This window comes from Eimeria tenella, genomic scaffold (genome assembly GCF_000499545.2).
Source record: "Eimeria tenella Houghton genomic scaffold, Eth_scaff113, whole genome shotgun sequence".
In the NCBI taxonomy this organism is placed as follows: Eukaryota; Apicomplexa; class Conoidasida; order Eucoccidiorida; family Eimeriidae; genus Eimeria; species Eimeria tenella.
The window spans coordinates 66,842-93,618 of record NW_013541477.1 but is presented as its reverse complement, the minus strand read 5'-3'; the positions used below and the strand labels follow the sequence as shown (position 1 = coordinate 93,618).

Sequence of the window (26,777 nt, the reverse complement as noted above, 5' to 3'; positions counted from 1 at the left end):
GGGGGCCCCTGGGGGGCCCCTGGGGAAAACGCTAGCCGGGGGGCCCCAGGTCACTGAGGTGAGCCGCTGGGGGCCCCCCAAGCGCTTTCATAGAGTTTTTGCGCATAATTGCAAGAGCAGCAGCAGCAGGGGCAGCAGCAAAAACAGCAGCAGCTGCTGCTGCGCAAGCTGCAACAGCAGCGGCGACAGCAGCAGCAGCAGCACCAGAAAGGGAACCAGTCGTGCCCGCTCTTGTGCGTCTCCCTGCGGTCAAGGCTGCAAGCAGGGCTAGGTCACTGAATTGCTATTGCTGCTGCTGCTGCTGCTATTGCTGCTGCTGCAGGCGACCGCTGCTGCTTCTTGCTGCTTCTTTTTCCCACTTTGCCTCTTAATGCTGCAGCAACAGCAAAGCTTCTTCGACCAGCCTGTGCTGGGCCTTGTTGACATTTTTATTAATTAAGAAGGTCTTGCTTCTTTTCCATTTTGCTGCTGCTGCGACTCCCAAGCCACAGTTAGCTAGCTACAGCTAGCTAGCTGTGGCTAGCTGGCCGTAGCTAGCTCGCTGTGGCTAGCTACCAGTGGCTAGCTATCGATAGCTAGCTAGCTGTAGCTAGCTAGCTGTGGCTTGCTAGCTCTGGCTAGCTAGATGAACAGGCCGTCGGGCTTGATCACTTTTAGCTGCCGCAGCCGCTAGCAGCTGCAAGCTACATTTAGGGCAGCAGCAGCAGCAGCAGCCAAGGGAGTCTCAGCAGCAGCGACAGCAGCAGCAGCAGAAGCACACTGGGCAGTAGAGAATGCAGCAGCAAGAAGCAAGCCCGGCATTCCAGCTGGCGCCTCATGCTTGCCTGTTGTCTTCCTAGCCAGAAAAATAACAAAAATAAATAATTTATTTAAAATAAATATCTTTTATTATTACTCTAAAATAATATTAATAAATATATTTTATTATTCAAGTTTGCAGTTCAGCCTTTTGCCTATGCAGCCTCAAGGCCCAGCCACAGGCTGTCTAGACACGGGAGCACAGAGCATGAGCAAAGCCCACGAGGCGCTGCAGCTGCAGCAGCTGCACCAGACACAGCAGCAGCAGGGCCCCCCAAAAGCGCAGCAGCTACAGCTGCTGCAGCTGCTGCAGCTGCTGAGCTTTTGGGGGGCCCACATACTTTGCTGCTGCGCTTTGGTGTTGCTCTCGCGGGCATATTAGAAGTGCTGCAGCACTTACTTAGTAGCTTTGCTGCACTTGTGCTTCTTTACAGCTATTTGAAACCTCCTAAAGGACTAGTAGTATTAAATTTAAAATAAATAAAAAAAGCAAAATGAGAAGCAGCAGGACATAAGCTGCTGCTTGCGAATGAACGCTGCAGTGACCTCGACCCCAGAAAGAGCCTTACTTGACGCCTCTGCTTCTGCTGCTGCTGCTGCCGCTGCACCTGCTGCCGTTGCCTCTGCTGCTGCTATTATTTTTTCCTGCTGCACTGGCCCCGACGGAGCACCAGCAGCTGTATTCCATACCTGAATAGGCATTGACTGGACTCAAGAATGACCTGCAGCAGCTCAGACACAGCCCTTACTCAGGTCTGCTAAAAGTGGCTCTGATGAGGCAGCAACAGCAGCTGCTGCTGCTGCTGCTGCGCAGCAGCAGCTGCTTACCTTTGCGCCTCAAGCCCAATCTAGCCAAGCAGCAATTTGCAAATCACAGACAAGGGCGCATGCATGCAGGCTAGCTAGCCGGTGCCAGGCTCTGAGCAACGGCACAGAGCTCATCCGCCGCAGAAAGCGCCAGCATCAGCAGCAGCATCCAGCAGCAGCAGCAACATCCAGCAGCGGCAGCAGCATCCAGCAGAAGCAGCAGCATCCAGCAGCAGCAGCAACACTTAGCGGCAGCAGCAACATCCAGCAGCAGCAGCAACAGCAGCAGCAGTAGTAGCCAGCAGCTGCAGGCGCATGGCCCCCTAGGTGGCTGCGGAGATGGCCATTAGTTGAAAAAGAAATCAAAATGCGAGTTTTGAGTTGTTCTTTTTGTGGCGAGTTGCTTTTCTTATCAGACACAAGAGCCGCCTGCCGCAGCAGCCCGTTTGGCCTCTTCCTGGGGCTTTTGCTGCAGCAGCAAGAATGAAAAAATGCTTTCTGCTGCACCGCTTTTGCTTCAAGGCCTCCCCGCAGCTTCACCGGGCTCAGCCTCAAACACTCTGCTGCTGCTCCTGCATGCAGGAGCTAGCTTGCTGCTGCTCAGCGCCTGATAAGCCCCTTAAAAGGCAGCACTTAAGGACTTTTGAGGCTCTTTTTGCTGCAAAAGGACTTCTTGGTGTTCTTAAAAGATCTTCTAAAAAAGTCCCCTGTGCCTTTTCAGTGCAAAGCGCCGCAGGATGGATAGAACTGCGGGAGTGTGTGCTGAGTTGCCTAGAGCAAGTTATTTGGTGGTTTTGAATTTGTTTTTTCATTTGTTATTAAACAATAAAACTAACAAAAGGCCTGCATGGATTCTTCCCCCGGAAATGCCCCTTTAAAATGGCTTCAGTCGCTGCATTTGCTTCATATAATGCATTCATCCAAATTGCATACGCTCGGAAATTTGCAAAATAAAGAAATAATTCAAGAGAGCTCGAGCTCTGATTGCTGGCAGCAACGAGAAGATAAATACCTTTTCTTTGAAATACTTTTAAATGGATTTTTGCATGCAAAATGAAAGAATGCATTCAGAATGCAAATGCTTGTGGGTATGCTGGACTACACATTTTTGGGAACTTTTATGCACATGTGACTCTAAGGGTCATTTGCTCTTGCGTTTCACTTTACGTTTTCCCACGGCCATATATAATATATATATTAATATTTCTATATATATTTGTACTGACATTGTGTTTTGTAGTTATATATTTCGCAGAACTCCAGAGTGACGTCGAGCAATATAGTGAGTGTGCTCATTATATTGCACGAGAGAAGCCTGTGCTTGGAAGCGCCGAAAGCTCAGAATCTGGCTTTAAAATATGAGGTTCTCACTGCTGTCTTTACTTTTAAAAGAAGCAAAAAGTAAGGGGAAAAGAGAAGCCTCTTGCTCCCTGCTGATTAGGCCATCGGAGGCACGCAGTGGCTCCTCCAGGACTTGCGATAAAATTTTTTAGAACTTGTTCTTAGTGTTCTTTTTCATGTCATGCTTGCGCAGTACTTGTCTTCAGGTGTTTGGCTGAACGCACAAAGTTCCCGTTTGGCTATTCGCGGGGATTTACAAGTTGGCGTTTGCAGTAGAGAATTCAACATCCGACGAAAGGCTTTACAGGTGTACTTAAAGTTGCTGTCCACAAAATAAACGTACTTTTTACTTGAAGTTTCTGTCTACAAAATAAATAAACTTCTGATAAAATGCACAAATTGAACCAGAGATGCGCATATTTGTTTTTGCAGTTCGTCACGTCTTAGAGCCATCCCGAAGAAATGATTCTTGTGTCTTCCCTCGTGCGAGAGACATGCATGGGTTTGCTTCATTACACTTAAATTGATTTATTTAAAATTAAAAATAGACAGAAAGGAACAAGTGGCCTCTCCCATGCCCTGTTTTCTTCGGTCCCGCCACTGCGGGTAACCCCCTCACAGCCCTTCCCGCAACCCGGACTGGGTGAGCGTCATCTTGGGCCTTTAAGTTCTTTAATTCGTATTGTTTTTCTTAAATTATTCTAATTACAGCACCAAAAGGAAAAAGGAGGCGAGTTTGCCGCATTTTCATTGTTTGCTGCGAGCACTTTCCAAGTGGTCTGCACCTCGGTCTGGTTCTGCCTGTGGGGGCCGTGGCTGCCGCCGCTGTTCTAGCTTTTGTAGTTCGTTTAATCTCTTTGTCAGTCATTTTATTTGCGTTTCGATTTAAATATGCAATTTTGACTCTTTTAAAATTTGAATTTGCACGCTTTCCCGCCGTCAATTTTGCTGTATCTCGTTGCCCAGGAAGGTCACCCGCTGGTCCGGTCCGCGCTGACCGGCCCTAGACCAGTCGGCAGGCTTTTGTAGTAATATGCCGTTTATTTCTTTTTTCAGCAGTTTAAAGACTGGGAATCAATGAACCTTGGCCTCAAAATTGGCCACCTTAGCGCGAGACTGGCGCCAATCCTCCCACTTGCACCCCAAAGCGCCACGTGCAGAAACTGCTGCGGGTTGCCCTCCCCGATCCACCGAAAACCCCGTTAAATTGCTGGAGCCTTTTTCTACTGCTTTCTTTAAGGACATTCTGGTCTCCCCGAGGCGCCTCAGCTGGGAAATGTGCGATCGTTTGCGCTCCGCCCCGCAGGGCTTGGCTGGGGCATGCTTGCCTGCTGCAGTGCTCGACTCGAGGGGCCTCGCGGGCAGCTCAAGCAGCGCTGCATCAGCTGCTGCTGCTTCTCATTCTGCAAATGATTTATCTGGGAAAGACCCGCGCAGCCCAACGAGGCAAACCAGCCGCTTCTTAGACCCCCCAACTGCAGCAGCTGCAGCAGCCGCCTTTACTGCGGGGGACTCCGCAGGTGCTGCCTGCGCGCCCTTGGCCGAAGGCTTTGTGATTGCCAACGCTGAGACTTTGCAAGGCAGCAGCAGCTATGAAACCTTCACAAGTTTGAGGCCCCAGAGAGCTCAGCAGCTGGAGGAGCAGCTCCTTAAAAGACAGGAGTATGAGGCTCTCGTGGCTTGCAGCTCCCTTTCCCCGCCCTCCATTTGCCCGCAGAAGTGTGAATGCCCAGGGCTGCATCAGGAGCATGCGCAGCAGCAGCAGCAGCAGCAGCGGACACTGCAGCAGCGGCCGCAGCCGCAAATGCACCAGCAGTTAGGGGGGCAGCGACAACAGCAGCAACGGCAGCAGAAAACTAGGCAGCAGCAGCAGCTGAAATCACAAAGTCCTCAGCAGCAGCAACAGATGCAGCAGGGACATAACGCGCATCCTCGGCAGCAACTGCCAGAGCACCCTCAACAGCAGCAGCAGCAGCAGCAGCAGCAGCCGCGGCAGCAAGACCAGCGGCAGCAGCAGCAAACTACTTCAAAGGGGGGCCGCCGAAGAACGCGAAGGGGCGGCCAGCGACAAAGAAATAGCGAGACGCAGGGGGGGCCCCCTCAAGGGCCAATCGCAGACTCCACGGCCCCCCCGGACTTCCCTTCTGCAGCAGAAGGCCTTATCAAAGGCATCGATATCCCCAGCAGCAGCAGCAGCAGCAGCAGCAACAACACAGGGCAGTGGTCGTTACATGCTCCTCTCCAGACACGTTCGAGTCCTGTGGGGGCCATGCTTGTGGTGTCGCCTGCCTCTGCAGCAGCAGCAGCAGCTGGGGGGCCCCCTGCATGCCTCAGCGAGCAGGCGGTGCCGTGGGGCTTCTCAGCGGGGGCCCCAAGCAGCATTTTTGAAGAACTAAGAAGGGCCCCCCAAGGCCAAAGGCCGCTGCATGCAAGCTCGGGTGAAGAGGGGGCCCCTGAGGCGGTCTCGCAGGCCAGTTTGTACTACGGGAGCCTTTCTCCGGGCCAGGAGGAGGCCCTGGAGGGGCAGCAGCAGTACCCAGTGGCCCCAGGGGCCCCCTTGGCTGCGCAGCGGCAGCAGCAGCAGCAGCTGTTGCAGCAGCAGCACCACCTCGGGATCAGCTTCGAAGAACAGGTGGAGATGACCCGCCTCGTCATGCTGCACCAGGGCACGCTGCAGTGGGAAGAGGCCCCTATTCAAATGTTTGCACCGGAGTTTGGGGGGCTCCCCCCCGGCGAGGGGCCCTTTACAATAGAGGGTATTGAGACTTATGGGGCCCCCAGTGGCCCGCAGCTGCCCCCAGAGATCCCGCCTCTGCCTAAGCCGGAGGAAGAGGCCCCTGAGTGGGCTGACGAGGACGGAATGGCTGTAGAAGGGGGCCCCAGGCCAGAGCTGTTGGGGGCCCCCATGGGGGGCCCCCCAGATGAACCCGTGGAGGCCTCTTATGCGTGGCCCTTTGCATGCAGCGTCGTCTCGAGCCATTCGCGCCAGGAGCCTCAGCAAGCGTCTGTAGCTTTTATGGACACTTACGAGCTAGGCAGCGACAGCAGCTGCAGCTGCTGCCACTACGACTGCAGCAGCAGGGGAAGCGAAGACGACAGCAGGAGAAGCAGCTGCAGCAGCATCAGCTGCAGCGGCAGCAACCCCTCAGAAGAAGAATCCAACTCGGGGGACAGCGGCGACGGGGCTCGCCTTGCCCCAGAGCAGCAGCGCCGCGTGTCAGATATGACCAGCAGCAAAAGCACCAGACGCAGCAGCAGACGCCGCTCTGTGGAAGCAGCAGCAACTGACCACTGGAAGCTCCAGAGGGGACATGTGACGACAAACATCTCAGAAATGTCCTCAAAGGAAGCAGCAGCAGCCAGTAAAGCAGCAGTCTCAGCAGCAGCAGCGAGTGGCCGGAGCCTGTCGCCTGAGTGCAGCGCGCACTCGAGTTGGAGCTCACCCATGGCCCGAAGCAGCAGCAACAGCAGCAGCAGCAGCAGCAGCAGCAGCAAGGATCACGGCAGCTGCAGCAGCAAGGAGGACGACGGCAGCAGCAGGAGAGAGCGGGCCAGCCGGAGTCGACGGCGACGGCCCCTCCAGTCCGGAGAGGCCTCCAGAGAGTTTGCCCACGAGGGTTTGAAGCGGCTTCGGAGGGGCCCCCGGCTGCTGCAGCAGCGGGGGGGCCCCCCGGCCCCTTCGGGGCCCCCGCAGCAGCTGGGGCGCCTGGGGCCCGTGCACGAGCGCATGGTGATCTTTGACTGGGATGACACATTCTTTCCGAACTCTTGGATTGCTTCCAGAGGCCTCAGCCTGGTTTCCGACCCTTCGGAATATGCTGCGGACTTGCCGCTGCTGCAGCGGCTGACCCAGAGCAGCCGCAAAGTGCTGCTGGCTGCTCGAGAAATCGGCAGAGTTGTACTCATTACCAACGCAGCTCAAGGCTGGATCGATGAGACCTGCAAGCGTTTTCTCCCTGGCCTCTGGCCCCTTGTAGAGACACTCCGCAGGACCTCCGCCAGGTTCCTCTTCGACTCGCCTTCCACGGAGTCCCCATTTGTCTGGAAGGTGGGGTTCCCAGTCACTGTCTTTGTTCATTTCGGGCTTTTTGATGCATGCAACGCCCCTAGGCTTGCATGCAGGGCCCTGGGTCTTTGTTGAGGGGCTGCAGGGGTCCATAGAAAGAGGTTACGCAGGCTTAATGTTTGCTGGAAAGATGCACAATGGGGATTTAGTATACGGTCAGGGGGAGTCCCACAATGTAATTCTGGAAATGCCCCATTGCAGCAGCAGAAAGAACACTTCTGCGGAGGCTTAGATAGTCTGCAGTGCCGGAGAAAAGCCCTACAAGTCATGACATCTGGCTCAACTGCTAGAACTTAATGGTGTGGGTTTTGTTCAGCGCCTGGCCTTCAAAGAGGAGGTGGACAGACACCTGAGGGAGCACAAATGCTGCAGAACTATCCTCTCCATTGGAGACGGGCCCCACGAAAGAGATGCTCTTTTCTTCTTATGCGAATCAGCGTGAGGCAATGAGCTTGGGCTGCTGCTTTCTTGACTTCAAGGGAAAGGTGCAGCCGCTGCGCTACAGCTGGTGCAGACTTTCGCATAGACACACGATTATGTGCATGCGTAAATCTTGAAATGCATGCATGGAGATATAAGTATACACGTTCAAGTGTCTGTACACAGCTCTGTCACACACAAGCTGGAAGGCACCTGTTCGCATATGCAAAAGAAACAGCACGAAATATAAGTGCAAGACGCCAAGTGCATGCGCAGGCAGACTCATAAGGGTAGCTAAAAATGAATGAGCGGCACAAAATAGCAAAAACGTAACTGTGCCTCCTTGCAGAGTTGCAGGATTGCGGGTGTGCATGTTTATGTAAAAGCTGAGAAAGAAGGAACGGCCAAGCAGCTACGCAGAGCATGTCTGCATTTGCATGCACGTACACTCTGTCTAGTTGCATGCAAGCGAAGGAACAAATAAGGAAAAGTGCATCTTTAAATGCAGCAGGCAGGGCACTCTTCTGTGTGGCTGCTGCTGCTCAGGGCAGCGAAGGCTGGATACGACTTCACCTGCAAGTCTCTCAAGCTGATGGATATGCCTTCTCTGAAGCATTTGAACATTGTGAGCAACAAACAACGACAGCGCCTTTTTAGGAGTTTAAGCTACAATTTAGACTTTGGCGCCTAGAGAAATGTTGAATGTGCATTTAAAGTTCAAGTGGACTGAGGGCATTTAAAGTTTAAGTGAATTGCGGAATTTTACATAAGACGCTTCAGTCGCTTCAGTCGCTGGGCTTCTTTTTCTTAAGCGCGACAACGCGCGCCCTTGTCTGCAGTTGCTGTTGCAGTCTTATGGCTGACCTGTTGCAGCTTTGCATGCATATGTCTGGGGGCTTTTCTGCACTAAAGTCCGTTTTCTGACTAATTGCAGTGGTGTTACTAAGACTGGGGAATTTCGAAACAGTTGGCAGACGTTGTTTCCACTTTTGAACTGCTACTTTCGTGGCGATTGCTGTTGCTGCTCCGTTGTTCGCCTCTGGCGTTGCTGCTGCAGCAACACTCCTTGCTGCTGCACACGCTGGACTACCTGCTGGGTCACGACGGCCACTTGGACTTGTGCGTGAGAGCCCCCCCGTCCATTGAAGCCCCCGTTTGTTCTGAAGAACTGGACACGAGTTACGAGGAGCTGCCGCTGCCAGCCAGCGAGAGGAGTGGCCGGGCTCTCCGAGCAGCAGCAGACGCAGAAAGCAACTTCGACGACCCCGTGAACGCTGCAGTGCGGCTCTTGAACTTGAACTGGCGGCGCTGCAGCAGGGGCGCCGCTTCGCTGCTGCACATCGACCACCACTCCAGCTTGACTGTTGGCTGCCGCACTGCCATGCTGCCTCAGTAGCCAAACTGCAAAACCCCCCGCTAAAAGCAGCAAAAGCAAGAACATTAGCTAGCAAGGTCTGACGGACACGCATAGGGCTCATTGACACACGGGTATGTCATCAACAAGCCTCCTCACTCATACTGCCTCTTCTAGTGAGGCTGCTGCTGCCGTGAGTGTTTGGTTGTCTTGTTGCTGATGCTACGTAAGGCCCCCGTCGAAGTTTCATCATTCTCTCAGCTTTCGTGTTGCTGCAACTTCAGTGCCTGCTGCTCATGCGTTTGTAAACAGCGCTGCAGCTGCCTTCGCTCCCACGTTTTGTTGTTGCTGCTGTGGTGCTATGACTGCTACTTTTGTTTCATCAGCTGCTTCCGTTGCCGTTTGTGCTACTGTTCTGGCCATGTTGTTTCTGCTTCTGCATGCTTTTAAATTTTGTCTAACTGGGGTAATTTAGACTGCCTTTAAAAACAGAACAAGCAATCCCACATGTGTCTTGCTGTGACTTTGAATATCTTGTAGCAATGGGTTTCCCTATGCTTTTGCCACAGGCGCACCCACAGCAGCATGGGGTTAAGTGGCCGCACTGGTGGCTTTCCACGTCTGCGTGACTGCCTCTGAACAGCCCAGCTGCATGCTGAGCTTCTGCAAGCGAAAAGGGAGTAAGCTTGTAGGCTTGGCGTTTACCAGACTTCAGTTTACTGTTATTGGTAGCCGCGCCGCCGCAACTGATGCTACTGGCGTATCCACAGCAGCACCAACACTGGAAGCAGCACCGCCTGCTGCTCTTCCGCAGCAGAACGAGCTGCAGCTGCTCTGTTATGGTTGTGGCGGTTGTTCTAGTATGAAAAGGGGCCCCAGTCTTGTCCAGTAGCTCCCTTTAGTGTTCGTTTGTGGCCAGCTGTGGCATGTAAACTCTTGTGTTCACTCTGGAGTCACCTTGCCAATCAACGCCGTTCTTTCCAAATTGTCAATCTATCGCTAATGAAACCAAATCAACATCCAATGGACTATCGACGGGTTCACGCCGCCGAAACGTAAACAGAAGGAACGTAGAGAGCCATTATCCTGCAGCTGCCTCCCTTACTGTAGCTGAAACCACTGCAGCTCTCGTAGCTGCTGCTGTTGTAAGCACTGCTGCTGGAAGTGCTGTCGCAGTAGGCGGTGCTGCTGCTGTTGTGCACAGTATTCATTGCCTTGGCATTTTCTGCAAATTTTGGTGCTTCACCACTCCGCCTCTCGTTGCATTCACGGTTTTGAAACCTCAGTTCTTGCACCTGAAGTTGGTACTGAGACAGAAACAGCAGCTTGCCCACAACAACAGCACTACGGGATGCAATACTCAAGATAAGGGCTGGGCTGCGCCAAACAACCCAGCAGAGCTTGATGTTGAATACAAGAGATATTTTGCAGCTGCTATGTTCTGTCTTCACCCAGGACACAGATATACAGTGCTCGAGATACCCATGTGTATCTGGGCTCACGAAGACCTCAGCTGCTTGCCATTTATCAGTACTGACCTCTCCCTGGTTCGCTTGTTTGTCAAACTCCTTTTTGGGAGCCCAATTGGGCTCGTTGTAAATCTGTTTGTCTTCTTTTCTATTTCCTTTTCTACGCGTCAATTTGTGTATGCCTGAATCACTGCTAGCCAACTCTGCTAACTTGGGCTGTTTTGCTCTCGCTTCTTACCACTCAATTTTGCACATTTCCCCTCATATTATGCTGCGTATTTCGCATGAGGAGGCTACAGCTCTCTAATCCCCAGACAAAAAGGCACGACAACAGCAAACAAGGGCTACAGCAATGCTTAAAATAACTAAAACGGTAGCATCGGGCGGCGTTTCTGTTGCTGCTAGTTGCAAACGAAGAGGGCCCGAGGTTCTCGCTACAAGACAATTCGGCACGAGCTGCCTCAATAAAGACAAAAAAGGCTACTAAGAAACATGCCGGACTCGTAGCACTTCACCGAGTCGGCATGACCCTGATGGATTCCTTTAAAGCATTGGCTCCCAGAGCTAGACCGCTAGCTCTGGCTGTGGCTAGCTGCTCTCCACAGTCGTGTGGGGCTACTGGGACTACCTGTCTGTGCCCCTTATTCGTTTGCTGCGCGCCTGCGGCTCCCCGCCTGCGTCCTGGTGGCTTTTGCGTTTTTGAGAAGCTGCACTTGTCCCCAACGTCGTTGAAGCAAACGCAGCAGCAATGTCAGCATCCGCAAAGGCCGCAGCAGCAGCAGCAGCAGCAGCAAAGGGGGATTCGGGGCCAGCCACAGAGGCTGCAGCAATTGCTGCGCCGTGGATGTAATTGCTGCTGCCTCCACGCCTGCCGCACCCATCCGTGAGCGCCGCCGGTCCAGCGACTAGTGGCTGCTGCTGCTGCTGCTGCGGGCTCTGGCCCACACAAGGACTCTCGCTGCAGCGTCTGCTGTCTGAGTCTAATGTGCGGACAGCAAAAGCTGAGGAAAGAATAGATCTGTCTTCTTTGCTGCCTCCACTGCAGGGACCGTGGCAGTCTGGTGCTGTATTTGTATCTGTTGGCGAGGCCCGGGTCGACGATTCTGCTTGCTGCTCCTCTTCCTCCTGCTGCTGCTGTTGCTGTTGCTGCTGCTGCTGCTGCTGCTGTTGCTGGCGTTGCGCCTCCTCCTTCCGTCGCTTCTGCTGCTTTTCCCCCTTCGGTTGCTGCTGCCTGGGCTTCCTCTCAGAACGTGGGCTGCCAAGCAAGTTCTCGGGAATGGAGAAGTTTCGGCTGCGTCTGCGGGCCTGAGCTGAATGTTCTAAAGGACCTGCTGCGCTGCGCAAACTGTCAGCCAAGAGCTCGCAGCAGTTGAAGGCGGAGGAGTGCGGAACAGAACACATAAGCAATTCTCTAAAAGATTTCAGGAAAGAAATATCATCCTCAAGCGGCTCCGTCTGTTTTGCTGCGCCTGTAGCAGCTTCCCCATCGCTTTCCGGCAGCAGCGCAGCAGCAGGCGAAACGGAAGCAAAGGCAGCAACGCCGGGGCCCCCAGGGGCCCCCGACGGGGCGTGGAGGTCTTCTTCACTCCCTACAAGAAGGCAAGAAGGAAAGGGCATTTCTGCATTATAAATTGTTTCTGGCTTACTGGCTGTGCCAAAGCGCTGTTCCCGAGGCGGCCGCCAATCCACTACAGTTACTACTTTCCCCTCATGCTTTTCGGGCCATTTGAAGGCTACTCTTTCAGGAGACCCCACTTTCACGCCTCCAGCAGCAGAAGCAGCAGCAGCAGCAGCAGCGGAGGAGCGGGCGCCGTGTCGGCTCTGCCCTTGGGCCCCAAAGGGCTGGGAAAGTCCAAGGCAAAGCATCCCCCGAGAAGCAAGGCCAAGGGCCGAAGTCCGAGTGTGCGTGTGGTTGCTGCCGTTGCTGCTGGAATTGTCTAGGGCCCCCGCAGCAGCAGCAGCAGCAGCAGCAGAAGCAGCAGCAGATGCAGCCTTGGAAGCAGCGCCTCTAGTGCCCCGGCGCCTGCGGCCCCGCTGCTTCGGCGGGGCCCGCGGGGGCTTTGGGGGAGGCTCTGGCTCCCCGTGTTCCAAGTGGTGCACCAGCAGCAAATGTTCCTGCTGCTGCACCACTTGGTGGCGTTCCATTTTGCTGATGGGTCTGCAAGTGTAGGGTCTGCTGGCTTCTCGCTGCTGCCACGCGGGGCACTCCCTGCATGTCGGGCTAGCGAGAAAAGCCCCCGTCGCCCCAGTGGGTCCCCCGGGGGCCCCCCATGGATCTGCGGGGGCCCCAGCGGCACGGCCCGGCCGCGGCGGCGCGGCGGTGTTGGTGGGGGCCCCCGGGCCGGGGCCGTAGGGCTTTTGGTAGGCGACTGTGGGCCCCGCACTGCCCCCCGGGGGTCCCCCCGGGGGGCCCCCCTTGGACTCCCCAGGCTCGGAGTCCTCGAAGTCCGGAAAAGCAAATGAAGGAGAAACACCGTGAAGAGGAGCCAAGTAAGACTCCCCAGGGGGCAGCCCCCGCGGCGGAGGCGAGAGCCGGCCCGAGGGGCCCCGCGGGGGGCAGCGCACGAGGGGGCCGTGCAGAAGGGCCTCTTGTGTGGGGAGGAAGAGAGAAAGGGGAGTTTGGAGGCAGCGGGAGAGCCAGTGGGGTGCAGCGGGGTCCCCGAAGCTGCTGCTGTTTGCTGCTGCAGCAATGCGCCTGAGGATCGCAGCCAGCTGCCCCCCCGGGTCCACCGGAAACGTGTGCAGCGTGTCTTCAGCCAGCTGCAGCACGGCGCTGCTGATCTCGAAGTTGCTGAGCCAAACAGCTTCTTGCATGTCTCGGTCGAGAGTATTTTGCCGCAGCGAGGCCACTTCCACCAGCAGCTCAGGGTGCTGCGCCAGCAGCTCTTCTGCTGCTGCTGAGAAAGACCGTAGCGACTGCAGCAGCTGCTGCTGCAGCTTCTGCTGCCGCTGCAGCTCCCGCAGCGTCTCCCCTTGCTCCGCAGCAGGCACAATGTACCGCACGAAGTCCAGAAATGGTTCCACTGCCACCTTCGGAAGCGCGAAGCAGGCGTCGCACTGCTGCAGCAGCAAAGCCACGCGAGCCACCAAAGACTTTCGGTCGAGAGTCTTGCTGCGGCCTTCGGGCTCAGCAGCAGCAGCAGCAGGGGGCCCCTCGGAGTCTCTGGGCGGCCCCGCAGCTGCTGCTTCTTCTTCTTGCGGCATCTTCTGCAGCACAGCGGCGTAGCGCGACGCTCTCGCTGCTACTGCTGCTGCTGCTGCCCCTGCTGCTTCCGCTGCTGCTGAAGCCAGTGCGCCTGCTGAAGCTGCTGCTCGCGCCGAGCACTGAGAGTTGCGGCTTGTGGGGCGAAAGGCCCAGCGATTTGCCTTCGTCGCCGCAGCCCGTGTCTTCGCAGCAGCACCTGCTGCAGCACTTGCTGCAGCACTTGCTGCAGCGACTGCTGCCTGCCAGGGATCGCTGCTGTTGCTGGTCTTGGCACTGCTCGCACGGGTTCTCGCAGAGCTGTCGGCGCCGTTGGCGGCGCTGCTGCTGCTGCTGCGGCTGCTGCTGGCCACTCTGCTGCTGCTGCTGCTGCTGCTGCTGCTGAGCCCGCAGCCAGCCTGCAGCTGCCGCTCCGCGAGTTCCAGCAGCTCGGCCTTCTGAGCGTCCAGGTTCTTCTGATGCACCATCACCTTCAAGATGCTATTGAGGACGGCTTGCGTGCTGCTGCTCTCTGCAGCAAAGTTCAGCCCTGGCTCTCCTACCCTCTGCAGCAGCTCCAGCTGCCGCTGGTGCTGGGCCTTCAGCTGCTGCAGCAGCTGCTGCCGCTCAGGCTCGGCCTCTTCGTGCGCCCGCCGAAGCTTCAGCAGAACATCCATTGCTGCTTGACGCTTCTTTTCTTGCTCAGGGTTCTGGTGAACCTGCCCTGGCTGTTGCTGCAGCTCCTGCGGCTGCTGCTGTTGCTGCTGCTGTGGCTTCTGTTGCGGCGTCTTTTGCTGCTGCGGCTGTTTCCGCGGCTGCTGCTGCGGCTGCTGTTGCTGCTGCTGCGGCTGCAGCTCCTGCTGCCCCTGCTTTTGGTTCAGAGGCTGCTGCTGCACTTGTTCTGTTGTTTGCTGCTCCTCTTCTGCCTCCCCCTGGACAAACGGCCCCTGAGAAAGCAGGTGCATGGTCCGCAGCAGCTGCTGCTTGCAGCGTTCCTGTTGCTGTGGGTCGCCTGCCAGAGCCCGTTCAAATTGCTGCTGCTGCTGCAGCAGGATCTCCTTTTCCTGTCTTTGTGTGTCGTTGAGCGCAGCTATCTGCATTCTGTGGTGCTGCTGCAGCACCCCGTTAACAGTGTTGTGGTGCCAGGTGACTTTGATGCGGAGCTCTGTTGTCGGAAGCTGCTGAAGGTGCTGCCGCTGCTGCTGCCGCACCTGTTCGCGCTGGTCCGCATGCGTGGCTGTGACAGTTTCCCGCTGCTGCTGATGCACGTGCTGCAGCTGCTGCTGATGCAATTCCATCTGTCTTCTAACCAGGGCACTGGCCCGTCTCCACAAAGTCTCTGGAATTGTGCTGCAGTCTTTCAGGCACTGCAGCAGGCTCTGGAGCTGCTTCGCTTGTTCATGGTGCTGCTCCTGCATTTGCTTCCAGGCTTCCTGTTGCTGTCGCTGCCTCTGCTGCTCTCCCTGCAGCGCTTGCTGCTGCATTTGCTGCTGCATTTGCTGCTGCTGCTTCACTTGCTCCTGAAGCTGCTTCAGCCTGAGCTGCCGCTGCGCAAAAATAGCAGCACCGATATGGCCTCTTTCATTTTCTATAGGCACCTGCAGCAGCAGCTGCGGCTGCAGTCGCTGCATTTGGTGTGCAGCCTGCCTGACGTTCGGCACTTGCTGCTGTTGCTGCTGTTGCTGTTGCTGCTGTTGCTGTTGCTGTTGCTGTTGCTGGTGTTGCTGCTGCTGCTGCTGCAGCTGCTGCTGCAGCTGCTGCTGCAGCTGCTGCTGCAGCTGCAGCTGCTGCTTCTGCTGCTTCTGCTGCAGCTGCTGCTGCTGCAGCTGCTGCTGCGGTGGCTGCTGCTGCGGTGGCTTCTGCTGCGGTGGCTGTTGCTGCGGTGGCTGCTGCGGCGCATTTATAGACTGCGGCGGAGCTGTCAGAACCTGCGCTCCTTGCTCCAGCGGCTGCAGCTGCTGGGGGGACTGCGAGGTTTGTCGCGGCGGGCGTTGCTGCAGCTGCATCAATTGGTGCACTTGATTTGATGGCTGTACGGGCCTCACCTGCTGCAGCTGCTGCTGCAGACGCAGCCTCACCAGCTGCTGCGATATGTGCAGCTGCAGCGGAAACTGCGCATTCAGCGCGGCCTGGCCCAGCTCCTGCAGCGGCTGCGCAGCTTGCCAGGGATTGCTTTGTGCCAGCTGCTGCAGCAGCCTGTGCAGCTGTGTCTGCTCCCAGCCCATTGTTTGCTGCAGTTCTCTTGTGGGGGACTGCTGGTGCTGCTGTATATGCTGCTCCACCTGCCTTTCCAGCTGCAGCTGTGCCGGCGGCTGCAGCTGCGAAAACATCTGCCGCCCCGCGGGCTGCTGCAGCAGCGAGCTTTGCTGCGGCTGAGTCGACTGGCGTCTTTGCAGTGCTTGCTGCTGCAGGTGCATTGCTCGCTGCAGCTGCAGCGCTCGCTGGTGCAGCTGCAGTGTCTGCTGCTGCTGTTCGATCATTCGCCGCACGTGCAGGCGTTCTTGCAAATGCAGTCTCCTTATTTGCTCCCACTGCGTCCCTGTGTGCTGCTGCTGCTGCTGCTGCAGTTGGCCACTCTGAGCTTGTTGAATATTCAGCATCGGCTGTGCTTGCGTCTGTTGCATCGGTGCTGCTTTCAGCTGCGTCAGTTGGTGCTGCTGCGACACGTTCTGCCTCTGCTGCTGTTGTTGCAAATAAGAGTGTTCCTGGAGCTGCTGCACTGCTTGGAGCTGCTGTAGCTCTTGTTGTTGTTGCTGCGCCAGCTGCTGCCGCAGTGTTGGTTGCTGAAGTCCCATCTGCCGCAGCAGCCGCTCCGGTGGCTCCGTGGACTGCTCGAGTGCTGGCTGCGGCTGCTGCTGCAGCAGCAGCAGCTGCTGCGGCTGCAGCAGCGGCAAGTTTAGGTGTTGTTTGCAAAGTTCTCGCAAAAGAGGCCCGTGAAGCCTCTGCTGCTGCTCCTGTCGTTGCTGAGTTTGTTGCTGCTCATTGAGAGCCTCGCCCACATACCCAAGACTCCCACGTGCGGCCAGGGGCTGCTGCAGCAGGCCTGCATGAGCTGGCAGTTCGGTCTCTTGCTGCTGCTGCTCCTGCTGCTGCATTCTAGTGGGGCCTTCCAGAGCTGCTGCGGGCTCCAGGGTTTCTCCCATCTGGCAGCCCTTGCTCTGCGCTTCCTGTGCGGGCCGCTGCTGCTTCTGCTGCTGAGGCCCTCCTGCCGGAGCCTCCAGGAGGTCCTGCTGCAGCTGCTGCTGCTCGTGCTGCAGCGTCAGCTGCTGCGTTGAACACGATTCTTGGAGCTGCTTTTGAAGGGCCTTCTGTTGCTGTTGAGCGCCAGTAGGGCTTATTGGGTCTCGAGCTACATTTGCTTCTGCAACCTGTTGCAGGAGCCCTAGCAGCTGCCTCTGGTGCTGCTGAGGCGGTCTTGGGAATCTTGCTTCTTCGGCTATTCCGGTCTCGTGTTGCTGCTGCTGCTGCTCCTCCTCCTCCTCCTCCTCCTCCTCGTCACTTTGGTCTGTTTGCCTCTCTCTGTCCTGCTCCAAAATGAGCCTCATATTCCCTATCACAGGGCTATCAAAAAACTGCTGCTGTTGCTGCTGCTGCTGCTGCGTGGCAGGGCTTAGGCCTGCTGTTTCCTGCTGCTGCGACGCTGCTGGCGCTGAGGGCTGCGCTGCGAGCTGCCCAGCGGGCAAGTGCAGCAGGGGGCTAGTTGGCGTTTGCTGCAGTTGGTCGTTTTGCTGCAGCAGCTGGCTCAGCGGGCCAAAACGAAGGGGCGTATGCTGCAGCTCTTGCTGCTGCGTGTCTTCAGCCTGCAGCAGCGCCAAGTCGCCGATCTGCTGCTGCAGCTGCTGCTGTTGCTGCTGCTGCTGCTCAGGGTCTTCGTCGCCCTCTTTGCGCTCCACCAGCCGCAGCTGCTCCTGTAGCTGTCGCTCTCTGAGACCCTGAATGCCTTTTTCAGGTCTCAGATGTTCTAGAAGTTTGTTGAGCTTTCCTGCGTCTTGAAGAAGCTGCTCCTTGGTGAAGTTTCGCACTGTTTTCTGCTTGCGGGGCCCCTCGCCTTCGGCCCATTGCTGCTGCTGATCGTGCTGCTGCTGCTGCTGCTGCAGCTGCTGCTCTGCGTCGGCTTGCAGCCGTAGCTGCTGCAGCTGGTTGAAGCCGCCCAAGTGCTCAGTGTCCACGAGAGTCACGGGCTTTCTCTTGGGCTGTTCTTGGGGCACTGACTGGCCTGCTGCCATCATTTGTTCTCTATAGAGTTGTCTTTCCGCCTGAATTTTCTTTTGTCTCTCTCTTTCTTCTTCAACCAAAAAGGCCTCCTCTTCGTGGTTCAGCAGCATTTGCTGCTGCACAACGGCGTGCACGTCTTCCTCTTTCATGGGGCTCGCGTGCACTTTGCGCAGGTACTCCCGCGGCTTCGGCTGCTGCTGCTGCTGCTTTTGCTGCGGGGGCGTCGGGGGCTGCGGCAGGCCCAAGTCGTCGTTGATCTTTCGAATGAGCGCATCCATTTCCTTCTGATGCCGCTGCTCCACTTCGCTGACTTGGAGATGGTGCAGGTGCCTCAGCTCTTCCTGCTGCTGCGCATGCCGTTGCTGCCGCTCCCGTTGCTGCGGCCGATTCAACTTCGGCTGCAGCCCCCCTTGGCTGCGCTGCATCGACTTCAGCCTCTTCAGCTGCTCCTTGTGCTTCCGCAAGATCCCCTCCAGCTCGCTGCTCTGCTGCTGCCTCATGTCTTCAATTTCCTGCAGCTTTTGCTGCTCCAGCGCTGAGAGTTCGCTGCAGCTGTCTTCGCTGAGCCTCAGCTGCTCTTGCTGCTGCTCAGCAGACAGTTCTTCTTCAGGATCGCAAGACAGACTTTCAAAACATTCAATCTTTTGCGTCAGGGACTGCTGCTGCGCCTCTTCCAACTGTTGCTGCAGCAGCTCCTGCTCAACGCAGAGCGAAAGCACTTGCTCCAACTCTTCTGCTGCTGCTGCTTCGCAATCCACTGCCGCTTCCGCTGCCTGCTGCGAAGGCGGGGACAGCAGCAGAAGCTGCTGCTGCGTTGCAACACCCTCTACTGTTTCTATGTCTTGCTGCACAAATTCCATGTCGGTCTGCTGCTCCTCGGCTTCCAACTGCTGCTGCTGCTCCAACATAGAAAACTGCAGCGGCGACGGGGGCTGGCGGCGCTGCTGCTCCTGTTCCTCCTGTTCCCCCTGCTGCTGCAGGTCGTGCTCCTGCTCCTGCTCCTGTTGTTGCTGCTGCTGGTGCTGCCGCAGCTGCTCCCGCTCCTGCTGTTGCTGCTGCTGTATTTCTTGTTGTCCTCCCCGCTCTTGTCGCTGCGGCTGCTGCCGCTCTTCTTGTTGTTGCGTCTGGCTTGGCTGCAGGTAGTTGGATTGTCTTCTCCGCTGACGCCCCTGGCGCTGCTGCTGGCGGCGCACGCTCGGCTGCTGTTGCTGCTGCAGCTGCCGCCCCAGCTGCTGCTGCTGCTGCTGCTGGGAAGACGGCGACCGGTCTGGCCGCTGAGCCCCATCTGCATTGTGCTGCGCTGGCTCCAGCAGCAGCTGCTGCAGCTGGTCATCCACTTGTCGCTGCAGCGGAAGCGGGGGACCCAAGTGCATGCGCTGCAGCTCATAGGGCAGCTGGCTGTGACTGGGGGAAAGACTTTTTCTCATTTGAGGAGACTGTGAGTCCTCTAGTTGCTGCTGTCCGCATCTAAGTGCTTCAAGCTGCGACTGGACCTCAATAAGCTGCTGCTCCACAATGACTTCTCCCTCCTCGCGCTGCAGCTGCCGCAGCTCGAGGCTGATGTCAACGCCTAGCATCTGCTGCAGCTGCCCTTGCTGCTCAACCCCGCTTTCCATAGAAATGTAGGCCTCAGCTAAAGAAGTGCTTCCAGAAATGAGCTGGGCAAACTGCCCGGAAGCAGCGAATTGGGCATTTCTTGAAGAGTCAGTTGGCTCCAGGCCGCCGGGCGGAGTCAGTTGCTGGCGTCTTTCCATTTCCGAAAAGCTGCTGCTTCTGCAGTTGCTGCTTCTGCTGTTGCTGTTCCTGCTGTTGCTGCTTCTGCTGTTGCTGTTTCTGAGGCGATTTGCCTGGACGCAACAGTCTGGCCAGAAAAGTAGACTCCCCGTGTTGTTTATTTAGCTGAATGTATAAATCAAGAACTGGTCTTTTCGGAAAAAACGCAAAAAGTCGTTTTATAGATCTTGCTGCTTTGCTGCCAAGGCCAGCTTTTCTGATGCTGCAGGAATGTGCGGATCCTCTGCTGCCACTGAAATGTGGCGAGCTGCAGTGGCTGCGGTGGCCTCTGCAATAGTTGCATCTGTGTCTCCTGTCTTCTCTCTGGCTGCTCTTCTTTCAGTAGTTGTTCTTTTGTTTTCAGATGCTTTCAAGGGGCTAAACTGACACTGGGCAGTCAGCTTCTGGGGCGCCGGGTGCTGCTGTGGCTTCTGCTGCTGTTGCTGCTGCGACTGCTGCGCTGCCTGCAGATTTGCTGTTCGCAACAGAGCCCTGTATAACAGCTGCATCGGCTCCCGTAGCAGCAGCAGCAAAGGCCACAGCTTCTTCGGGAATTCGCTGCCGAGGCCGCCGAAAAGGCTATCTTTGCTGCTGCTGCTGCTGCTGCTGCTGCTGCTGCTGGTTTGGCTGTTGCCGTAAGTTTTGTCTCTGCATCTGCTGCTAGCCTCAGTCCATGAGCAGCTGCAGCATGCTGTGTCGGGCTCCAGTTTTAGATATCTGCAAAAGCCTGTGAGACCACGTAGTGCCTTTACCTGGGCTTCTCTCTGCAGCAGCAGGCTGCAGCAATGTTTTACAGTCTTCTGCGCAGTCAGCAAATCTATGTGGCTTTCATGATGGCTGAGACAGCTACGGCAGCCCCAACCCGTGAGGCACGGCAAAGTAGTTCGCTGTGGACTTCCCCTAGGGGATATCGGGCCTCAGAAGCACCAGTTTCAGGCTGTGCAGCAGCAGAAGTTCAGACTTTCTAAGATGGATAAAAGTTCGCCAAAGTGCGGGCTGAAATCGATGCGACCAGCTCAGCTGGTGGCTCCCGTTCCCTTGGATGCGACCCAGAAGAAAAGGCTGCAGCAGTGGGCCTCCAGTGAAGTTTTCAGGCGATGGGAGCCAAAGAAAAGAGGCCCGTTGTCCTGTCCAACGGCACCTGGATCTATAAAAAAAAGAACTTCGCCGTTCCAAACTGTAGGTGGCGGCTGGCAAAAGTTGTCCTGAGTTGATTGTCTTGTCAGAATGTTCACCAGTCGGATGTTGCGCTCCCAAACGAAGACTTCAGCTCTTCTGTATGCACATAAATTTGCTGATGCCTACGGAAAAGTCAGTTTGGACTGCCCTTGACTCCCTGCTAAAGGCGAAGGCAAGGACAGATGGCAACACTCTCCTGGAGTTGTCGTTGCTAGAGTTGCTGTTGCTGAAGCTGCCGCAGTCCCATAAGCGCAGACCTTGTCCATGCATTTCAGGCCATTGCAGAAACACGGTTATCCCAAAAATCAACCAAGAAAGACTGGAGCTCCTGCTATAGTGGGGTGCTGGCAAACTGGGACTTTGGAAAGCATGTGTTACATCCGCAGCCAAAATATCAAGGCGCACTGGGTTTCTGGTGCATTTCCAAAAATTCTAAAGGGATGTTTTCTTCTACAAAGCGGTAAGGCCCCAAACAGCCTTTTCTCCTGAGGCCCTAAAGGCGTGTCCATAGCCTGTGATGAATCTGGTCGCTGCCAACAGTGCCCATACACTCCGTTGCACTGTGAGTCCGCCGACAGCAGCCATGAGCTACAAGAAAAAAGCCATTTACAAGTTAGCTGATGGAAAACATCAAAAAGGGACAGGTATGGACTGAAGAGCAGCTGGCAACCCTGTGCAGCTGCTCCCGCATAGGTCACCTGCGGGTGACCAACCAACAGAAACGGAGCTGTGATTGGACCTTTGGAGTCTGCAATCAGTAGTGTGAGCCTCTGGCATTTTTCGAAAGAAAGAAAAGGCGGAGGTGTAAGCGACTCATTGGCACAAGTGCCACTGACAGCCCCTGCATAAGCCCAAAGCGGCTGCAATGGTCTGGACCGCGACCATCGTAGGCTGCAGGTAGACGACGAGCCTGTGAACAAGGATACCGTGGCGAAAGCAAAATACTGCTTAGTGCAGACTTAAATATCCCAAATATCTCCATGATCTCAAGCGAATTATTTAGCAGAAGCAGTGTTGCACTCTCCAACTGGGACGACGACGTCCACATTCGCATGATACTCGCCGTGAGGAAACGCAGCACCCCATGAAACGCATAAACGATTGTATAGAAGCACACTCATCTCGTTGACTCTGCAAAAATCATTCGTATGCGTTTTAGTGGGTTCTCGATCGGATTATCATACCCTGGGAGCACGGGCAGAAAGCACGTGAAAAACTGCACATAATCCCTCCTTTCTCACGCTGCGCGCGAGATGAGTCAAAATACTGTAAAAAGAGCTTTAGAGAAGCAGAATGAATATCTTTCGAGCGTAAAGGAAACAAGACATAGGGGAATCTCATGTCAGAAAGCTAGTTCAACGCTTCATCACAGAAAGAACAGGAGCTGTCGTAGTTGTCAGCTGCCACGATTCAAGACACCTCTAAAACTGCTGATAAAGCCATGAAGGCGCTGATTTCTAATATTAGGAGTTTCTTGGCGAATTTCCAGGCACATGGATTATCGTCCTCTCCCTGGCATGTCCGTTCCCTTGTTAGGCGCTGCGAATTTGAATAAGTAGTAGTCCTGGGGACTCCTGTGACCGTGTATAGCCCTCAGTTCTGTGAAATTCACGAAAACCCAGAACTACCGCCCAGTTGGCGCGATCTACTCGCACCCAGAAGTAAACGAAATACTAGCAGATGTAAGGCCTGTAGCACAGGCTTCTCTTCTCCCTTTCCGCAAGCTTATTCGTCAAACTTATGTTTTATGGAACACGAAATTCTTCTTTGGACAGAACATCCCCACATATGCTCCTCCCATGAACAAGGAACAACCAACAGCAATACGGAGCACCGGCAAAGCGAAAGAAATGCACCGAAAACACGTGAAGGACAGGATAAAACCGTCGTTAGATACTTAGTTGTGGCAACCTTCTCTATCCATATGAATTTTCCTCCCGACCTTCCCATGTCAAGTTTGGTGCGCGATGCACTCTAGCTTCACCTGCGCGCACCCTAAAACCGCAACATATTCATAATACACATTGACTGTACAATGCGAATACCACTGAAGATTCCTTTTCAACCATTCGAACCACAGCAGCAATAGTACTTTGCTTGAAGCGGCTCTGGCTTCCTGCTCGGGCTGTTGCTCCGGTCAGTCCTTGTAGAACCTACATCAGAATCAATTTCTCATAAGGGAACTAAACAGACCTCACTCTGAAACGTATTTGGATTTTGCTCGCATCTGGGGGCAGCGTTCGGGGGGTTTGCAATCTAAACTTGTCCAACTCTATGAAGAGAGCGCAAGCGTTTATATAGCGCTATGGGCTCGCTACAACCAGCGGCTAAGCAGGGAAGCAGAATTCTACCAGCATGGGTCATGTGCGCTGATGAATACGCAGACAGCATGCAGGGCAGGAGGTGAATTTGCAATGCTTCACGGCGGGGCGCACCCCTCGAAACACTCCCCGACATGATTACACTGTTGCTTGCCTCCAATTATGTTACATTTTCATCTTTATCCTTCCAAAAGCGAGCAACTCTGCGTTGGTGTTTTCTGCGTTGCTCGTAGCGAATCACATGATCGCTCCACACGACGTGAATGAGGAATTACTATGGCCTCACTAAGCCAAGCTGACGACATTTCATTTTACATCTCCCTCCAGAGTGGGATTAAGCTACTACAAGTGTTATGGGGCGGCATGCAGGAGATTAAGGGGAGCTTGTTGCGTTGTAGAAACCACCTCCGCTACGCATCACCCAGCTGGCGTGTTCTCTGGATCCCACAAAGAAAGACTGTATAGGATTGTAACGAAATCAGGGGCGACAAAGCGGTTCCTGGACACCAGGAAGAAAAAACCAAAGATAAAAAGGTCAATTGCTGCTGCAGCATCATCAAATATTCAAATGTTCATCTCACGCAACATTTTTGAAAGAGGAAGAACAGACTAAACAATGACTTCAAGTGTTCTTTCTACTGTTACGCCAAGCAAGAACTGACAGGCAAGTCGTAAGCTGAATAGACAATAACCGAATCTGGTTTGCTCGCACGCTTATTTGCGTTAGTCGGCCCTTCATCTACTGGACCCGAAATGCAGCAAGGCAGGCAAGGCACAAGCACAAACCTATCATCCAAAGGCCTAATGTTACGGAAAAGAAAGGGTAGTAGTCTCCCTTGAAAGCAGGTCTGTCTGTTCTGCCCTTACGTCTCCTTTGTATCTTTACTTAAGACCACAACTTTGTGTCAAGCTCTTATTTTGCAGATTACCTTCACGAAACGAGGAGCATGACCACGCGGGTCATTACAAAAGCAAATTCACTAGTCGAAGCGAAAGCACGTACACACGGCACAGTAAATATGTCACAGATCTGCGTGTTGAGCAGGCTCGGCACCGCATGGGTATTGTGAAATAGTGTCGTGTGCAGACGGACCTCCAGTTGACGGTCCCTGCGGGGCCACTTTCGGGATCTCTGAAGCAAAATCACTAGCCAGACGCCAACCTACAACAGCTGGCGCCGCCTTCGAGAGAAAAGCATTATATCGCGGAATATCTATAAACAACTTTTCGTGGCCCCGCCTGTTTGAAGGAGTGATTCCGGAAAATATTAATCACTCCAGTGTCAGGGGCGTCAGCAAGTGCAGTCACGCAAGCTTGCCATAGCCGTCCACAGTTTGTATTTTCTCATCATGCCTCCCAGACTGGCGGCGCGTTCAGAAAACGCGCCGCCTACGCACGGGCACATTCTACTGGTGTTCGCTGCACCCTCCAGTACTGGAAAGTCGAAACACTTGATAAGCCACTTGGCGACACTAGGCAGCACAAGTTCCTTCCTTGGCTTCGCAATAATAGGCACAAGAGCAAAGCCCGCGATCCAGTTGTAGCTGCTGCGGAATCTAAAGGTCACGTCTGTTCACCAGAGGACGACTCTTTATCATCTGTTCGCCAAGAATCCCAACGGAATGTTTTAAACCATCGAGGAGAAGTCTTTTTGCAAAAAAGCTCGCGTTTCAGTTCGACAGTGTCCCATGCCTCAAGTCGAACGCCCTTTTTCAACAACTCGATTGCCTTGATCAGTCGTAATGCAAGCGTTTCGTAATACCTTGTTCTTTCGAAAGGCGAGGGGAAATTTCTGTGAAGTATTTCTGTTGGAATGGCACCAACAAGCTTGGGCCACCACCGGGATGCATTCATCGTCGGACCCAAAACTTGAATTGTGCTTACGAGCGCATCCAGCATTAGGTAGCGTTGTCCCAAAACTAAAACAGCTCTAGAAGCTGTAGTGCTCGGAACGGGCTTTTGTTGGATAAAATACAGGTTGCACACAACGCGTTCAGCCTCAACAACAAGCCTATTTGCCCCGGTTTCATCAAGTACATCCATTCTAAACCACGATCGTATACTCTCTAGAGGAGTGGAAACTTGCGGAAGTAAGTTACTCCGTGAAAACGCTTCGGACGGAGAAAACCTTCGCACCTTAATGCCTGGAGCCACTTCTGGCAATTTATAAAATGGGTGATTTGTGATAGCTGGATCACAAGGTAACATTCTTCGAAGAACCGATCCTTTAGAAAGTAAGAGGGCAATTTCAGAATTCTTCTCCTTTGATGTCTCCGGCACCTTATCTGCTGATGAGTCATAGGACCGCAATAATGAGCCCAGGATACTTATACCGCTTGCTCCAGCGGACACAGCTTGCAGTAAGGATCTCACCACATCGTCACGTAAAGAGGCGAGACTCGTTGACGGCATTGCTGTTGCCGTTTGCTCTTCGCCCCTACTTCGTTGGGCTGGAGGACTATATGAACTACTCGCACCAGATTCATTCAGTGGCCTCTTGAGTGACTTGGATGCCGCAGGGGATGCTTGGTGCGCAGGGCCTGAGCCAGGCCTTGTCAATGGAAACGGAGAGTGCTCCTGGGTGGCTTGGTGCGCATAGCCTGAGCCAGGCCAAGTCAATGGAAACGGAGAGTGCTCCTGGGTGGTTGAGTACATTCCACGGACAAGTGGACCTGAACTTCCACCACTTTGGAGTTGGCCTGGAGGCGAATGGGTGAAAGGCTGCATTACAGAAGTCGTTTCCTGCAGGCCCTGAAGCCTTTCCTCAAATTCCCCGATCTCAAGAAATGCTTGGCGCGCATGATCAGGGCCACGCGGAGTCAACGGGAGCTGATAACGCTCCTGGGCGGATGAGTAGTCGTCAGGGATTTGCAAAGCCGAACTTCCAGAAGTTTGAACTGCGCCTTCAGGCAAATGGGCGAAACGCTGCATTACAGAGGTCACTCCCTGCATGCCCCGAAGTGAAGACGATGCGGCATTAGCTGGCGGAGTAACATATGAGGTATACGAACTTTCCACAGTCCTAAATGGAATATCAGAAGAGGAAATGGGCGTGGCCTGCATCCGTGAAATGGAAGGACCTGCCATCGGTAGATACTCTTCAGGAGTACTTCTCGCTGGGTATTCCTCAAAAGACGTCTCTTTGGAACGATAGTACCCCGAGAAAGCGCTATCCATAGGTTCCTCAAGGAGCCGAAGAAAACTTGTGGTAGGTTGGGTAATAAAATACTCTTCTTCTGGCATTGAGTCACTTGGAGGTGATTGCTGACTGTGCTGGTGCTGCAAAGTTGATCGTGGCGGCTGGCGGCCAATTGGCTGCGTCTGCGACACAGGTGCCAGTGTTGGGGAAACGTTTTGATTGTCCTCTTCCATATCCAGGCACATATCAAGGATTTGCGATAATTCTGGATCTTTTTCGCCCCTGGGAAACTTACTTGACAGACGCCGCACATCCTTATGCCCTCTCCACTCGTAGCAGATGCGGAAAAAGCTCACTGTCAGGGCCACAACTGCTAGCATGCAAAGTATTACCACTTTGCTTTTGTGAGGAGCAGCACAAACGGGCCGCGTGACTCTAGTGGGAACTTCATGGGCCGACTCTGTGCTTTCCAAATGCTCCAATAGGACAGGGGAAAAATTGAAGCGTTCTCTGCTCGTACAAGGATCAGAGATATGGCGTGAATCTGTAGCCCGAGCCATGTTCACTCGGAAGATACTTTGTCCTGGACACACCAGATGCCCAGGATTTATTTGACTTTGCGCTTAAAAATAACTGGGGTAAAATTGCTGACGTCTCTTGAGTCACTGAGGATATCCCGTCTCGATGATTGAAAATAAAAAGCCCCTTAGGACA

At 54.7% G+C, this 26,777-nt stretch overlaps 4 protein-coding genes across 4 annotated transcripts; 1 reads left to right on the top strand and 3 right to left on the bottom strand.

Annotated features, from left to right (window-relative positions):
- Positions 1-4,222: 4,222 nt before the first annotated feature.
- On the top strand, positions 4,223-8,828 carry ETH_00016165 (uncharacterized protein; the record flags this gene model as incomplete). Its single annotated transcript, XM_013372939.1, has 4 exons — positions 4,223-6,994; positions 7,329-7,450; positions 7,979-8,057; positions 8,490-8,828. The coding sequence occupies 4 exons, from the start codon at positions 4,223-4,225 to the stop codon at positions 8,826-8,828; spliced, it is 3,312 nt and encodes a 1,103-aa protein (XP_013228393.1).
- Positions 8,829-10,879: 2,051 nt separating this feature from the next.
- Positions 10,880-19,405, bottom strand: ETH_00016160 (uncharacterized protein; the record flags this gene model as incomplete). Its single annotated transcript, XM_013372938.1, has 1 exon — positions 10,880-19,405. The coding sequence occupies one exon, from the start codon at positions 19,403-19,405 to the stop codon at positions 10,880-10,882; it is 8,526 nt and encodes a 2,841-aa protein (XP_013228392.1).
- A 198-nt stretch (positions 19,406-19,603) lies between these two features.
- ETH_00016155 (uncharacterized protein) lies at positions 19,604-19,933 on the bottom strand (the record flags this gene model as incomplete). Its single annotated transcript, XM_013372937.1, has 1 exon — positions 19,604-19,933. The coding sequence occupies one exon, from the start codon at positions 19,931-19,933 to the stop codon at positions 19,604-19,606; it is 330 nt and encodes a 109-aa protein (XP_013228391.1).
- Positions 19,934-24,487: 4,554 nt separating this feature from the next.
- Positions 24,488-26,623, bottom strand: ETH_00016150 (uncharacterized protein; the record flags this gene model as incomplete). Its single annotated transcript, XM_013372936.1, has 1 exon — positions 24,488-26,623. The coding sequence occupies one exon, from the start codon at positions 26,621-26,623 to the stop codon at positions 24,488-24,490; it is 2,136 nt and encodes a 711-aa protein (XP_013228390.1).
- Between the last annotated feature and the right edge of the window lie 154 nt (positions 26,624-26,777).